An 18,087-nucleotide genomic window follows, 5' to 3' on the forward strand; every position below is an offset into this window, starting at 1 on the left:
GCATGTGCACTGAAGCCTAAAGAAATTTACTTTTAATGGTTAGATTATGTTCAGATTGTTTAAAATAACATAGGCCTACTAGAATACTATTTTTATACACATCACAATGAAGAGTAAATTAAGTGTCTTACTAGTGGAAAAAAAAAAGGAGCGAAAAGAAGAACAGACGATCATTACTATCAGATAAGCATAAAGTACTTATATTAATATTGGCTACATAAAGTATGGATCTATATGAAATACATGTAGGCCTATATAATATGTATATTATATATATAATAGTTTGTAGGTCTACTTTCTATGAATAGGCCTACTGTGTACAGTGTCTCTATATTATTATTATATTGTTATATGGACTAAACATACGCTTGCTAGTGTAGTGTGAGCTTAATGATCATTTCAAATTTTATAAATTAAAAAAAAAATAAAATTAGTGATCTGAGTGACACATTTATCAAATCTAGGCCAAATTTTGTATTATTTTTTTAAAATGGAAATCTGCTAGCCCACCACATTTGTCTCTCTAACTGGCAAGCCCAGAGCCAGTTCCGTACTGCAAGTGTCTGCTAGCTTAGCTTCTTAGCCTTAGGCTAGAATTAAGAACAAGTGTAATCTTTTTTTTTTATCTACACAAAACACAACACAATTACAACAAATCTAATCTAGATCTATAGACCTAATCTAGTCATTTATATAGATCTATCTAGATCTATATATAAATATAATATCTATATGTAATCTAGATAGATCTGGTTTGTAAATCTAGTATTATAGTTTATAGACTCGGTATTTAATTACTGTAGCGGGGTATTACTCTAGTAAATAAAATAATAATCATCTTTTTGTCTTTTAACTAGTTTAACTATCATTAACTATATATGTCTAAGTCTGTTAGTTTTATACTTTTTAATATTTTAATCATGATTATGATGATAATGACAATAATTTCAATAATGTCACATAGTGATACTAATATTAATTATACTTTTAATAGTTTTTTTTTATAGAATATAGAAGGTCTAGTAATATTAAATATAGATCTAGAATTCTAGATCAGTGATTCCCAAAGTGGTCTATATTATATTTATAGATCTAGACCCCCAGGCCCAGGGGTCTACGAAAGGGAAAACATAAATTGGAGGTCTATGAGTAATGAGATGTCCACAGCACAGGGGTCTACGATAATTATTGATAATAGATTTCATTAAAACAAGTCGTGACTTTAACTTAACATCAAGTTAATGTAATTCTTTCATACACTAATAGTAATATATGATTTGTACCCGAGCTAATCCTTTAAATATTATCCTGCTATTCAAACGAAAATTTTTTGTATCTAATTTAAACACTTAAATAGCTTCATTTTGTCTACATGTATTATTTTTATTGTAACGAATGTTTAACAAAAAGAATGTAGATTCTTTTATTGTAACTAATGTTTAACAAAAAGAATGTAGACTGTACAGCGTTGATTATTTAAAATTGGGATATATTCTTTCCTTGTCAAACATGCGGTTGCTAAAATGCCTTTTTTAAGATGATATGAAACCAATTACGCTGGAGGATCATTTGAGACAATGTCACCCTGACAAAAAAGAAAAAGATTTGAAAAACTCTCGAACTCTCAAACATAAAGTTCAGAATAGACCCACAAAATCTCTCTTCCACATCATATAGAGAAGATGATGGTTTGTGAGAGTCTTACAATTCTCTTTACTTATAGCGAAATATGGAAAACACTTATAGGTAAACATTGAATTTACCAGCCGTTGTAGTTTTAAAAACTATTTTACACAAACCTACATCTGATATTATTAAACGAATTTCTTTAAGCAACAATACAGTTCAATGTCACATCTGTGGCATAAGTTATAAAATTAAAAGTTTCTTATGTAATTCTTTGCAAATGACATATATATATACAGTTTGGGGTCAGTGTCGTCGCAGGCTCTGACAGGGTGTAGCGCTGTGTGCTGCAAATTGCCTAAGGGTCGCCTGCTCCTTATTTTTAACAGGGTTAACCATTCCCATACTCGGGTATAGCTGCAACACAGCACAGTTTGAATTCAGTTTTCCTTCTGCTAGGTAGGCTGCAAGCCTAGGCTAATGAGCCCTTCCTGCCGAAAGCTTACTGGTTTAGGTGTTCACTAGGTACTCACCTTCACCCCTTCTACTGTTAGTGAAAACAGTTCTCCACACACAATATTTGAGCCACACTTGAAAGATCAAGACATTTCTTCTTCTTCTAGCCAGCTTTATTGCTGCTGAGCTGTGAGCTCTTTTGCATGTACTGTGCCAAGGAAAAAAAGTGTGCTGTTTTCTTCAGTTGTTCAGCACTGATCAAGACATACATGAGAAACTGATCTTTGCAAAAAATTTTAGAATCATACATAAGGCTAATTAATTAATTGATTGATTAATATTTAATGTTTTAAGACTACTTCATAAAACAACAAATTCCTATATGAAACATTTATCCGTAGCAACAGATAATAGATGTGCAAAAAAAAAAAACCAACAAAACATTTCCAGTGTGTTCGGTGATTCCAGTATTAAATATAAATTGTTATTTTAATTAGTTTAAATTTGAATTTTATCAATAAGAAAAAATAGATCTCTATAACTCAGTGTATAGCTTTGTATTACTTTTTCACTCTTTAACTTACTACAATTAGAAATTTGTTTTAAACTTTTTTTGATGAATTTGCAAAAATTCAATACAAGTTTAGTTAGGGGTCTACCGAAAACCAGAAAAAATGGCAAGGGGTCTACGAGACAAAAAAGGTTTGGGAATCACTGATCTAGACTCTAAGATTAGATCTAGATCTAGAGGTACTATTAAAACTTACAAGTTTTATAACTAGACTAAATTCTAAATCTCTATAACTTTAAGCTTAGTTAGTGGTGCCATGGCTGGTATATTATATTAGAATATAGAACTAGTAGACTTTTGAATTTTACTTATGATGGATCTAGAATCTATATTATATACTAGTATAAGTATACTTAATACTACTTATATAGATGTCATACTATATATATAGGCATTACAGTCGTTATAGGCATTATAGTAATTATAGTAATAATAGATGATCTTTAAAAATTGATCTAGATCTAGAATATATATATAGTAGATCATAGATTATAGATTTATGGTTTAGATCTAGGTCTAGATCTATTGGGCTAGATCTATACTATTTATTATATAGATCTATATATAGTTCGTCCATCATGGTTTGATGATGACCACTTTTGTCATCCAGGGGACTGAGGGCTTTGCACTGGGGTTTTGTGCTTCCTCGTGTGGTTGGTGAGATCTATAAGAGCCCGGAATGTTCAGCTGCACACTAGGCAGGTTATTCCAGCTGGGGCTAGTGTTATTGGCCTTGCTTTTCTTCTCTGGCGCTTTTCTTCTGCTAGCACTGTTCTCTTTTCCTCAGCAATTTGTGTGCCAGTTTTCACAGCATGACACCATGATGTTCTGTCATGTGCTTCTATCTCCCAGGTGGCTGGGTTAATGCTGAACTCTTTCAGAGAAGCTTTGAGGGTGTCCCTAAAACTTTTCTTTGTGAGCACTTTCCTTCCCTTTATTGACCATACAGGAGTCATTTAGGGATGCATCAGTCTTCCATTCTTCAGACGTGTCCTGCTCGTCACAGCTGGGACTGCATCAGGACTGTGTGGATGCTTTGCAGACCCGCTCTTCGAGGGACTTCAGTATCTCATATTTTTTCTTGCCATTTGACATTCAGACCCCTAAATTTGTGTTTGTGGTGATACCTCGTCTGTTCCTGACATATTTAGACAGTCTGCCATAGGATGCACTGGCCTTGGCAATACCCACGTCGATTTCATTATCGATCTTTCTGTTTCTGGAGAGTGTGCTGCCAAGATAAGTGAATCTGTCCACTGGATTTATATCATGTCCATTTATTTTGATGCTTGGATTCAAGTAGGCTTTACCTGGAGCAGGGGTGTATGGGGTATCTAGGAGTGGTTTTGGGGCCAGAGTCTTGTTTGGGCATCTTGATATATTATGCAGCTTTGAAGGGCATGGTCAGCATTCTCTGATGATGCTCCACAAGAGCAGGTTTTGCTAGTCCCAACTTTTAGCTTCCAGAACATATGCTGTCTCATTCTGTGGCGTCTGGTTCTGAGTCGAAAAATTATGTATTGGTTATGTCAAGATAGCTTATAATAGGCGTCCTTTTTCTTGTAAATGGGATGTGAGTTGGTCCAATTCTCATTTATTCTACACTCTATTTTCATCATTTCTTCTGGGTAGAGAGGGATTCTCATTTGTTTGTTTGTTCTTCCATCTTTGGCCAGTATGTCTGCTTTTTCATTGCCTTCTAATTCAGTGTGTGCTGGAACCCATTGAGGCCAGCTACTTTCCTTTATGCCATTGAGGGTAAAATGTTGCATGAGTTGATTCTGGGCACACCTCGGTTAAGCTGACCTCTTTTAAGTTTGCATAAAAAGATTACAGGTTTCCCACTAATAGATCTACTTATTACAAAATAAAGTTGTTGTAATATAGATCTAATAATAATAATAAATTGCCTTTTTTCAACTTTGCTTTTAATGAATATGTAGCTAATTCATGCCTGTGTTCCATTATTTGACTGGTATTCACATGAAAGTTAATTAGAGATATATCCTACAGCTGAAGGCCACCACTAGGCGGTGGGCTTACACATACATCTACTTCCAAGAGATACAGTCTGTTAGATCATGGACAGATTTATTCACTTCATTGCAGATACTGGTGTGCTGCAGCCTCCCCAAAAAGCTGTACATCTCTTAACTCTTTCTATCCGTAATTATTTTTCATGATCTGAGGGGATTATTCATTTTTCCCATTTGTAGTTCACTGCCCTGTTATTATCAAACTTCTATAACTTTGTTATCAGAAGATATTTTATTTGGTAATGCATTGAAAGGGAATGCATGCTCTTTTTATATAACACAAATTAATGTTTATAATACCAAAAATTAATTTAATGGGGTCGAATCAATGAAGGTGTTGTCAATTTGGAGAGAAAGAGTTAAAAGACCTGACAACTATCTTTACATGTTATAGACAGAAGACACAATCACATGACAATTCAACATTGCCTGTTATTACTCAAGAGATTAGAAGGTGGTGCAATAAGTCTTCATCCAGGTTCTTTATGTGCACACCTGCCTATCTTATTTAAATCTGCAGTGATGGTGATTCCGACCCAAGTTGTCCCACTTATTCTCCACTGATTATGATGATCAGTCAACTACTGCAAGCAACCTTTTGGACAAAAAAAATTGTTTGGAAATTTGAATACAGGGAACAAGTTTTTTGAATTTGCACCATCACATAACAGGGCATAGTGATAAAAAAAAAGAGTACCAGAATCAGACCTTTGGATCTAAAGCATCATATGATGATATAAAGTTCATCTGTTTCTATGGCCAATGGTTAACAAAAGTGTCATGTGGCAAGCACAGTGACCAACCCCCTTTACTTTCCAGAACTATGCCATGTACCACTAAGAGTAGCGTGCACTCTAGCATCCTTAAAATCCTGAAAAAAAAAAAAAAATCCCAGCTTTCATCAAGATTCAGCCATCACACCCCAGGGCTTAGTGATAGATTCATGAAATTGACTCCAAATGAAACACATTTCAGTTTTGATGTAAAATCCCTTTCCATAATGGCTTAGGTTTTGATGTCTATAAGCACAGATAATAGTGATGTGGAATATAGTATGGTGCATCACTTGTAGGAAGGGGGGTTATCTGGGACCTCTCTGTGTTGCCTCTCAGCAAACAACTCAGCTCATGTTAAATCTTGAATTAAATACTTATCTCAATTCTGATTTGACACAGGTCTCTCTAGCTATATTGTTCTTAAGATTAGGCTACATTATAAGCCTTTTCTAAATAATTCATAAAATATAAACTATATATAACTATATGCACTTTTTTTTTCTCAGTACAATTTAAAATCAGTACAGACTAAATCAAGTTGAATGCTCAAAAAGTTATTTAGATGACAAACAATACAAGTACTGGATAATGGCTGAGCCTTGGAGTTTACTTATACTCACATTTTTGTGTAGCTTTACATTAACAAGCTGTAAATTAACCAACGAAGGTAAGCTTCTTCTATTAGATTAACTTTATTCTACTCACTAATGTATATAAAAAGTCCAAGCAGCTGGTAATATAAGCTTCACTTCTTTCTTAAGCTAGCACAATTAACTAACACTTCTAGTTTCCACAACAAACTGCAAGTACCTATTATAGCTTATAGCCACAACATCCCATTCACTTTTTGTATCTAATAATGATTATATTAAATAATTGTCAAATGGTTCCAACAAAATTAGCTATTTGTTGAGCATTAGCAAATCATACTTAGCTGATAGTGACTTTTACTATTAAATTTACCTACATGGATACTAGGCTTGTGACAAATCTAAATAACAGTTTACAAAATAAAAATTTAGGCCACTGATCTCTTGGTAAAGTAAAAATTACTGTCCAGTTGGCATTGTGACTGGAAGCCAGCCTTTTGATAAATTGTATGATGACATTCATTTAAAAGTAATGTATTTCCGGCATTAACAGATAATTCAATATTATCAATTCAACATTACCCTTGTATTTGTATATTTATTCCATACTCTAAATTTTAGATGGAATACGGGGGAGGGGAGGACTTTCTTAGCTGTTAAAAGGTTTAAATTATATCTGCCTTTAGCATGGGCGTCGGGTAATACAAAAACCAGAGCTCACTATTTGCTATTATGTTAAACAATCTTCAGCAATTGATATCTATAGTGAAGAGGCTCACAATTTGCTATTACCTTAAAATGATTGTATACGATAGAAGACAATTGGTCATTGGATTAGTCCTGACATCTATAGGAAGACAATTTGTCTTTGTGTTGTGTCCTGACATCTTTTAGAAGACATAGATGGTCATTGGATTTTGTATTTTGTCATGAAATATATTTGAAGACAGTTGGTCATTGTGTTGTGTCCTGACATGTATTGGAAGACGGTTGGTCCTTGTGCTGTGTCCTGACATCTGTTGGAAGACTGTATGATGTGACTGACATGTTTGGCAGACGGTGGGTCATTGTGTTGTGTCCTGACATCTGTTGGAAGACTATGATGTCACTGACATGTATTGGAAGACAGTTGGTCATTGTGTTGTATCCTCACATCTTTTGGTGGAAGACAGAGATGGTCATTGTATTTTGTCATGAAATATATTGGACGACAGTTGGTCATCGTGCTGTGTCCTGACATCTTTTGGAAGACAGTTGGTCCTTGTTTTGTGTCCTGACATCTGTTGGAAGACGGATGATCATTGTGTTGTGACCTGACATCATTGTGTTTTGTCCTTACTTCTGTTGGAAGACAGATGGTCATTGTGGAAGACTGTATGATGTGACTGACATGTATTGGAAGACGTTCGGTCCTTGGAATTTCACAGCAACATTTCTATTCGCAGTATTTCAGTTTTTTCTATACGTTTATGCCCAAACCCTAACCCTTAATTGTCTTTTTGTATTCCCCCCTTTCCTTCTCTGTCCTGTTTGGGACATATATGGAGAAACAAAAAAAAAGTGGTAATTTACACCATGTGCACTTGTTAACTTTTATACTATCTGCATTGTTTTCTCTCCTTTTTTTTTATATCCCCCATGGGCGTAGCCAGGATTTTTTTTCGGGGCCCCCCCCCCCCCGGGAAAAAATATTTGTATGTGTGTGTGTGTACATAATCTTTATTACATTCTGACCCTTCATTTTTTCGGGACACGTTTATTGTGCCAGAGAATAGGTTCTTCCTGTAGTGAGTGGAAAAATTGTTGACTCCCAGCCATTGTTAGCAAGGGGGTCTTGGGGAGCGCTAGGAGCTCCCCCTAGTGCGGGGCGGAGCCCCGCCGCCAAAAGCACTATTTCTGGTATTGAATGCCAAAAAAATGCATATTCTGAGGTATCTACAGTGAATTTTCCTGCTATTAAAAAGTCTTATTTGCCGTCAAGCTGTTTCCACAAAAATCTGGTAATGTCTGAATCCTCTTCCCACCTGCTCTGAGGACCTCCATGAAAGTGTGGCGCCAAGTTGTACTAGGATGTCATCCCATTTCTTATTATGCGTAATTCATTTTGTCGGAAAACATGTCCTGCAAACCTCTTGCGATGCTCTGTCACAATCTTACCAAGGGGTCGACTTCCAGTTCGGCATAGGATTTCCTTGATTTAGACCCGATCTCTATAACTGACTCCTAAAATCTGTCTTAGCCATCTTTGTTGAGCCACATTTAGTATATTTCAATTTCAGCAAATGACTATTCATTGCATTTTTTTATGGAGCCCCGCCATTGGTAGAAATGTGTAACCTCTCGTGAATACGCTCTTGCAATTAGGTGACTGTAGTTTGCTTTAGATTTTATATCGAAATATAAAATCGAAAAGGGAAGTTTTATTGTCAAAATCATCTGTTGGGGGTTTTAAACTAAAAAATCTCAGGACTTTGTTGTTGTTTTTTTAAATTCAAAACCCATTTAGCTAGGGTTAGAATTTGGAAACTGTAGTTTGCATTAGAATAATATTGAAAATAGAGGTATTCCACCTCAAAACGCTCTGTAAGGGGATTTTAAACTCAAAACCATCTTGAGGAGAGGAGTTTAAACTCAAAACCTCCAATTGGTTTGGCTACGCTGAATTTGCTTTTTTTTTATATTGAAGAGGTATTTTTTAGCATCAAACCCTTCTGAAGGGGGATTTAAACTCAAAACCTTTTTAGGCAACGCTCTTAGCATTTTGAGTGTGTCATTTGCTTTTTTTTTTTTTTACATTGAAGATGTATTTTTTAGCTTCAAATCCCGCTGGCCCGGGGGTAGGGGGGTTAAACTCAAAAACCCTTTGGCTGCGCTCATAGATTTTAGATTTATTTATTTTTTTTTTATTTAGCTTCAAACTCCACTGGAGGGGAGTTTAAACTTAAAACTGAGTCAAAACCCATTTAGCTACGCTTATAACATTTTGGGTGCATAATTTGCTTTTTTTTTTCATATTGAAGATGGGGTTTATCGTAAATTTTGGAGGGGTTTTAAAATCAAAATCTTCCTTACCTGTGCTCTTGGAATTTGGGGATAGTTGTTTATATTTTTGTTTTGTTTTTGTTTGTTTTATAGAAGATGGGGATTTAACTGCAAAAACCCCTGGTAGGGGGGTTTAAACTCAAAACACCCGGTAGGGGTTTAAAAATCAAAACCCCCGGTAGGGGTTTTAAAATCAAAACTCCCTTGGCCGCGCTGGTGCAAGTGATGGTTTAGTATTAAAATCTCACCTAAAATAAACAAAATTAAAACAAAAAATCAGTCACTAAAGTTCGTCTCCCCCCCCCCCCCCCCCCCGTGGGGGGGATTTCATTTGGGGGGGGGGTTGAACCCCCAAAACCCCCCCTGGCTACGCCCATGATATCCAAAAACAGCTTTACACTTTTTTTTTTTTTCGTGTAAAAAGAAAGAAGTTAGCCTTTAGTTAGTTTACAATACTTGATTGGATGAATGGCTCCCCATTCCTTTCCTTCCTGGCCACAGTGTTCACTAACTTATAAAGTCTTGTCCTGTTTCCGTTATTTCCCAGTTGACTCAAGTGTCACTGCAGACCTACTTACACTCTAGCTTACAGCCGCACTTTCCTAACCACGTGTATCTAATTAGGTCTGAACTTCACTTAACCTAGGATCACCATTAAAGGTTACTCAGGGCGTAGACTTGTATAGACGGGGGGGGGGGGTTTGGCGTTTTCTCAATATTAAATGGTGATTTGTAGTAAAGCATATAACCCTTCAGAGCATGCTGATCTTTCATCTTAATATGATTTGAGTACCCACATTTATTGACCAAAAAAAAAAAGTAACTCTTTTACTTTGGGATCCCCATCTAGGCTTATAAAAGATAAACCCAACGTCAACTTTTATTTTGTTTTAGCACAAACGAGTTGTCTTTTTAATAGACTAGAAAATCAAATCAATGTTTAAATAAACAAAACGTTTGGCGCGAATCAGTACAACAATAACACGCTTTACAATGTCTGACCTACAGACAAATAGCTAATTGGTTTGACAATGAACAAGTCTAGTACTGACGTTTCCAATTCTTTTTAACCCAGTTGTCCAGTACATTTTAGAAAGTCTCCCGTGCTTGTCCTAATAATTACTTATCTAGCAATTAGGCTTAGTGATTCAGAGAAAAATTGGCCCTGGCATTATCAGACCATTCGGCCCACAAATTGATTGCCCTATGATATACATCTATTCTTACCTGCCCTCATGATAATTAAAGTTTTGATAATGCATCGGAACCTGAACGCAAGCTTGCAAATGTATATTGAGATAGGTCTAATTTAACGTACCTGGTCTTGTATTTCTAAATCTGAAGAGGTTCATGTTGCGCTTGCATAGACCAGCATACCCTAAAAGTGAACGTCCTGCGGTTCTCCTGACTTCTTTTAGATCAGCAAACTTGTGGGAGTCGACTATGCTCTTCAAAATCCACACCCACAGTTGAAAGAAAGAAGCACTGGAGAGGTCCACATGGGAGCAAGCATAAAGAAAGAGTCCTGGATTGCGGATGATAAGCCTACACACACCAGAAGTATGAAGAAGGGTGAAAATGCTGCGAAGTCTGGGGATTACATATGCCTAACCTGTGACCGTAGTTGTGTATCAGAGATTGGCCTCTTCAGTTGCAAAGGGAAAAGATCGTCTCCAGACACAAGGCTATTTCTACATCTAAATAGACTTAGAAGCTATAGGAAATCTCAATTTGTACAAACATTTTTTCGATTGTAACCTTTATTAGTTTGAATAGATTACTTTATTACATGATTCTGAAAAGATTTATTATAATTAAAAGAGTGAAGAAAAACACTTGAAAAGAGACCAACATGAAAGTTCTTATAATACATTCATTTATGAAGGATAAAAAGGTCCCTCATCATCAAACTTGATCAGCAGCCATAAGCAACTTGCAAATGTCATTGTATCACGAGGATTTTCAGCTTATTCTTTCAACATTTCAACGTACCGACATTTCTTTCACAAGTTACTTGCGTACGCGATAACTGAAAAGCCAAGCTTATGATTACAGATCACGCCATTGTCAATATATTGTACTTCTTTAAAATTCAGTAACAACCATTTGAACAGTTCTTACAAGACAGCTCACTTGCTGTCACCTCCATCTCTCACATCGTTATGTTCATGGTCTTTATTCCCCACATTTATTCATAATGTTCACAATTCGTTAATTCATAACGTAAATTGTTGATGCCAAAGTCAAATTCCTTTCTTGTCTCAGGACACTACGGTCTCGTTATCGAGTGTTGATTCGAGTGACTTGTTATTGTCTCAGGACACTACAGTCTCGTTATCGAGTGTTGATTCGAGTGACTTGTTATTGTCTCAGGACACTACAGTCTCGTTATCGAGTGTTGATTCGAGTGACTTGTTATTGTCTCAGGACACTACAGTCCCGTTATCGAGTGTTGATTCGAGTGACTTGTAATTGTCTCAGGACACTACAGTCTCGTTATCGAGTGTTGATTCGAGTGACTTGTTTTTGTCTCAGGACACTACAGTCTCGTTATCGAGTGTTGATTCGAGTGACTTGTTATTGTCTCAGGACACTACAGTCTCGTTATCGAGTGTTGATTCGAGTGACTTGTTATTGTCTCAGGACACTACAGTCTCGTTATCGAGTGTTGATTCGAGTGACTTGTTATTGGCTCGGGAAGTGGAAGACGTCCATGTATATTTATATTGAGGATGAATTTCAAGGCGCTGCATCTTCGTGGCTCTGAGCGTTTCTGCGTTATCTAACAGGCCGCGTTGTGAATGTTGGTGAACGTTATCAATAGGAGATGAATCAATGTTCTTGAATCGTCTGGACTAAACTGTCATTTTTATCTCAAAATGTCAATTGGATTCGAGAATGGGACGAGAGAGAGAAAAACGTGTACAAAACGTAATAAGGGTAATTATGATACACACATAATTAATTACCTTTAATCATTTAACTAATTGGTTATTTTTTTGATTGCTTCATGTTTTGTTAGGTGCAAAAAATAACTTTGTTAAGTTTCAACTTGATTCGAGAATGAGTGTGGGAGAATAACATGTGTACAAATGGTGTTAGACAGACAGAGTGAGTTGATATAAGCTTTGTAAAAAAATAAAGTTACTCTATAATCACTTCGGGTGCATACAAGAAATGACGGAGATATAGAGGCACCAAAAAAAATTGGCCTCCACATCGAACTGGATAAGACTTAACATTGTGCAAATGGGATACAATGCAAAGGGATCCCCCGTCAGACTTGGCGAGCCAGAGCTTGAAGAGATGGATAAGTCCACATACTTAGGCAGCATCTTAACAAACGAAGGCGTAGCATGATGTATAGGAAAGGAAGGGAGCATTTTGCAAAGGCTGCGGCCTATTGGGACAAGCCAAGCTATTGGACGAGACAAAAATACACCTACTTAACATAATCGTCATTCCCACAGCAACGTATGCATGCGAGACATCTGCCAAAAATCGAGAAAAGATTAAATGTGGCTCAACACAAATGGCTAAGACAGTAAGACGTATTTTAGGAGTCAGTTACAGAGATCGAATCTCAAACAAAGCTATCCGATGCCTAATTGAGACTAGACCACTTGATGAGGTTGTATCCGAGCGTCCTCCAGCAGAATGAATTACGCATACCAAGAGTTGCGCAAACAAGGAGGTCCTCGTATAACGTGACGCTACCCGTTCATGGAGGACCTCAGAGCAGGGAACACTAGATCTAGGTGGGAGGAGACTTCAGACATTATCAGGGACACATCTTGATAGAGACAGCTTGCCGCTCAATTCGGATTGGCGCGCGAGGATGTGAGTTTAGTCACTTCACAGCTACATCCAGTGTATGTTTGTACGACAAAGAAAACCATTCTGTCATAAAGGATTTACACGTTTTGTACGCTAAATTGAAAAAAACAACAAGGTTACAAAGTCAGTTTGTGTGGAACACAAACTCAAAATCGGCCCCCGAAGTGGTCCACCAAGGCAGGTAAAAAGGCAGGTTTCAATATTTTCGGAAAGAACATCAGAATGAAACTCTATCAAAGAAAAATGACAGAAGAATGGAGAAAGAAGGTTGACAAATTCTGTGTGGTGTCCCAGCGGTCCAGCAGACCAAACGATAGGTGAATGTGAAGTTAGCTATGAACCTGGCCTAACTGTCTTATAATGAATATCTAATTCATCTAATTGTTTTGTAAAGGGTCAATTCTCTTATTCAAATCCTCAAGATAAAAACATTTCCGTAAAAAAAAAAATTCATTCAATTCTGTGTTCTATAGCGCAGCGCTGTACTTCATGTAATGATATGAAAAACTACTTATTAATTGTTGTTTTAAATTAATTGTTGTTTTAAATTATGCCTAACTTATATGCATACTAAATAGATTTTTTCTCTTCAAATAAAGTAAACTTTTTTGTGTGTGTAAATGTAGTTGTTAGTAGGACAGATCTTACTTAGCTTAGCAATACATTTGTAAAAAAATATTTTTTTTTTACCATTTGCATAAATGTGTTAAAAATATGATAAATTGCTATCTCCCCTTCTAAATTGCCTCCAGTATTTGTTACTATTAATAGTGAATAGTTGTAAAAGTGGTGTATTTTTATGAAAAAAAAAAACTGCTTGCATAAGTGATTTAAAAAACTAGATTTTTCGCTTTCAGAAAAGAAAAAGTAGCCGTTGCATCAGAACTTTGAATGGTCTAAAATATTATGATGTCGGGTTTTTAGTATCTTTTCTGGTTAACGAGATCTAAACGGGACGGACGGACAGACATTCCACACAAAACTAATAGCGTCTTTTCCTCTTTTATACACGTAAAACACATGGTGTTTATTTTTATTGGCATGGATAATTCAAAAGTCACTATTATAACAGCGTTAAACAATGTGAGTAGAACACTGTATCACACCAGAATATTGTCCAATGAACTTGCATTGAGGGAGGGAGTAGGTCCATGTACTCAACCAGAGCGTGTTGTATTCAGTTGTAGTGGACACTCTTTTTGAATGATCAGTCAGCAGTCACTAGGACACTGTATGTGTATGTATATGTAGGCGGAGCTTTTTCAAATAGTGGGGTTTGAGGAATCATGCGATCCCATTCGAAAAAAAAAAAACAGCATTCATATGTGCGGCTAATGTGTCATAATACGTGCGTGTGTATGTGTTATGAACAATGCATGAAAGCTCGGCACACTATAGAACACATAAGGTTCGATTCCTCTAGCCAGGTTGTCTGCGTTGTGACATAGTTTCCCAAGGCATTGCGTAGCTTGTTGGTTTGATGAAAAACATCTGAAGTTATTAATTCCCATTTGTTGCAGCTGGGATCACTGGAATTGCATTTGGACGTTTTCTTTATCATCGAAGGCATTGTTATTTTGGCGCTTAAACATACAATTCAGAACTTCGTATCGACTTCCTGTAGAAGTAGTGGTCATTGACATTAAGCTGGCCCCTTTTGACAAACTCTGAATTGAATTCCTAGTATCCTCCCAGTGCGATAAAAGCCTATTTCTTCCACTTCTATCAACTACTGCTAGCAGAGGACATATATATGTTGTAAATCCATTTTAATTCTCTTGGTCTTTACTTCAAAATTTGTATTCGATACTTTCTACTGCTCTGGGGGCCTATCTGTGTCGCGGTGCTATATGACTGTCGAAACTTTTAATAAGACTTGGCAATTTTAATAGGCGATGCATGTCAGAAATTTACATGGCCCCTCGGACTGAAAAAAAAGTTGGACACCATTGTTTTAGTATCCTCCCAATGTTGAGAAAACATATTGTTTACTATGTTTAACATTTAAATATTGGATTGAGATGCATTATATTCTTTGACACATTTTATTTATTGCCTTGGTATTCTATTGAATATCGGCGACACATTGTATTCCTTGCACTTGGTATTCTATAGAATGTCGGCGACACATAGTATTCATTGCACTTGGTATTCTATAGAATGTCGGCGACACATTGTATTCCTTATCCTTGGTATTCTATAGAATGTCGGTGACACATAGTATTCATTGCACTTGGTATTCTATAGAATGTCGGCGACACATTGCATTCCTTGGTATTCTATAGAATGTCGGCGACACATTGCATTCCTTGCACTTGGTATTCTATAGAATGTCGGCGACACATTGCATTCCTTGCACTTGGTATTCTATAGAATGTCGGTGACACATTGCATTCCTTGCACTTGGTATTCTATAGAATGTCGGCGACACATAGTATTCATTGCACTTGGTATTCTATAGAATGTCGGTGACACATTGCATTCCTTGCACTTGGTATTCTATAGAATGTCGGCGACACATAGTATTCATTGCACTTGGTATTCTATAGAATGTCGGTGACACATAGTATTCATTGCACTTGGTATTCTATAGAATGTCGGTGACACATAGTATTCATTGCACTTGGTATTCTATAGAATGTCGGTGACACATTGCATTCCTTGCACTTGGTATTCTATAGAATGTCGGCGACACATTGCATTCCTTGCACTTGGTATTCTATAGAATGTCGGCGACACATTGCATTCCTTGCCATTGGTATTCTATAGAATGTCGGCGACACATTGCATTCCTTGCCATTGGTATTCTATAGAATGTCGGTGACACATAGTATTCATTGCACTTGGTATTCTATAGAATGTCGGCGACACATAGTATTCATTGCCATTGGTATTCTATAGAATGTCGGTGACACATTGCATTCCTTGCACTTGGTATTCTATAGAATGTCGGCGACACATTGCATTCCTTGCCATTGGTATTCTATAGAATGTCGGTGACACATTGCATTCCTTGCACTTGGTATTCTATAGAATGTCGGCGACACATTGCATTCCTTGCACTTGGTATTCTATAGAATGTCGGTGACACATAGTATTCATTGCACTTGGTATTCTATAGAATGTCGGTGACACATAGTATTCATTGCACTTGGTATTCTATAGAATGTCGGTGACACATTGCATTCCTTGCACTTGGTATTCTATAGAATGTCGGTGACACATTGCATTCCTTGCACTTGGTATTCTATAGAATGTCGGCGACACATTGCATTCCTTGCCATTGGTATTCTATAGAATGTCGGTGACACATAGTATTCATTGCACTTGGTATTCTATAAAATGTCGGCGACACATTGTATTTATTGCCCTTGGTGTGCTATAGAATGTCGGTGACACATAGTATTCATTGCACTTGGTATTCTATAAAATGTCGGCGACACATTGTATTTATTGCCCTTGGTGTGCTATAGAATGTCGGCGACACATTGCCGAAAAACAACAACAGACTCAACGTTATAGTTTAAATGATTATACTAACCCAAAGTCGTGTACATATACAAATGTAAGTTATGAGCTCGAAACAGCAAACTTTGTTGAGTGTATAAAAGAAGAAAAAAGTGAACTAACCAAACGCTAATTGGCCTAGTAACTTTTCAAATTCACCCACACCAAACGTTACCTACCGGAGACTACCTAACATTAAAAAATAAAAATGCTTTGACTTATAATCCCTTTCACTGAACTGATCACTCTGTTTTTCTGCGAGTCCTGCGCTCTATGGACACAACGCTTTTAGTGCCACGTTTCTCCCTCAAAAGTTAGTTTGCGGGCTTTTTCAATGCATGGACCAAAAGTTTGGAACTCACGCCCCCATTGAGCTCAGACACAGACCTAACCTTTCCAAGCTTTTAACTCGTGTTTATGTCTCTTGTGTTATCATGGTGCCTTGAGTCTGCATTATGTTTGTTAAGAGCGCTGTGTACATTAAATTAGTGTTATTATCATTATTACTATTTGTATCTCAGGTAAGATTAAAAAGCAAAGAGAATACTTATTGTTGAGTTATTGTACTATTCACAGTACTTAAGACTGAGTGCATGACGTTGGTGTGGCGAATGATTTCATTGAAGAAGGAGAGAGACGGTATACACGCGTGTATTAAAAAAAAATAAGGAAAAAAAAAAGCACGCGTACTTGTCCACAAACAGTTGTAAACTCGTCTGCTCTATGACGTAGTGAGCAGTTGTAGGTGCGTGGAGCCTTGACAAAGTTGCTGTTCGCTGGCGTACAGCGCAATTCAGTGCGTTTTATGTCTTGAGAATTATCATCTTCCCTCCGAGACTTGTGATAGCAATGCCACTCTCCAACAACTGGGCTATCAGCGCCTCATGCCGACATCGTGCCTGCAGGTGAGATCACAGTTCACTGTATCATTTCGTTCTGGAACTTGTCTTTTTTTGTTTTAAAGTTTGGAAGTGAGCCAAGTTGTACAGTGACCGACCCCCAGTCTGAAGCTTCCCTTGAATCCCACACTCCATCCTGCAGATTTGTTTACATCTACGACACTACTACCCCCATCCCCACTACCTTACCATTTGGAAACCTGTTTTATTTCCCCCTTCCTCCTAACAAACCTTATCTTAGGAGTAGACAAACTCTTCTAGTCTTCATCTCTCACTCCCAGCTCATGTTTGTTTTATGGGAGGAAGGGGACACTGGGTAAATAGGAATACCGGGTGTTGTTGGTTTTATTTTTTTTTTGCTGTTTTTTTAAATTTTATTTGCGGATAATTCTTAGACATTTACATTTTGGCAATGTATCACTGGGGGTTGTTCATGAGACACTTAGATCTCATTTCTTTAACTCCTTTGCTTGTATTGGGGGAGATGAGTCTTTCACTTCTGGAGACATTACAATTAAGATTTTCATTGTATATTATCATGCTAATATTTTATCTAATATATGTATATATATTAAGATAGATCTATATATATATATATAATAGTTAAATGTACACATTAATTTAAAGGAGAATCTAACAATTATGGGGTTTGGAGAACACATTTTATACCAATAGGGCCCTCTGGATTCCCTCATATTCCTCTTGTACAGTAGCATATGAAAAGTAAAAAGCAATTTAAACCTACTG

General features: G+C 36.7%; 1 protein-coding gene across 4 annotated transcripts in view; it reads left to right on the forward strand.

Annotated features, from left to right (window-relative positions):
* LOC106078658 (chondroitin sulfate proteoglycan 4-like) overlaps positions 1 to 18,087 on the forward strand; it is a 29,411-nt gene continuing 11,324 nt past the window's right edge. Inside the window, exons 1-3 of one of the 4 annotated variants that reach the window (XM_056015559.1) lie at positions 531 to 608; positions 1,538 to 1,746; positions 5,972 to 6,132. In XM_056015559.1, coding sequence (XP_055871534.1) covers positions 6,054 to 6,132 — 79 coding nt within the window. In that variant the 5' untranslated portion in view covers positions 531 to 608; positions 1,538 to 1,746; positions 5,972 to 6,053. Of the gene's footprint in view, positions 195 to 516; positions 609 to 634; positions 753 to 1,537; positions 1,747 to 5,971; positions 6,133 to 18,087 lie in introns of those variants that run through there. The other 3 variants (XM_056015569.1, XM_013239610.2, XM_056015574.1) reach the window with 3 other exon arrangements.

This window comes from Biomphalaria glabrata, chromosome 1 (genome assembly GCF_947242115.1).
Source record: "Biomphalaria glabrata chromosome 1, xgBioGlab47.1, whole genome shotgun sequence".
In the NCBI taxonomy this organism is placed as follows: domain Eukaryota; kingdom Metazoa; phylum Mollusca; class Gastropoda; family Planorbidae; genus Biomphalaria; species Biomphalaria glabrata.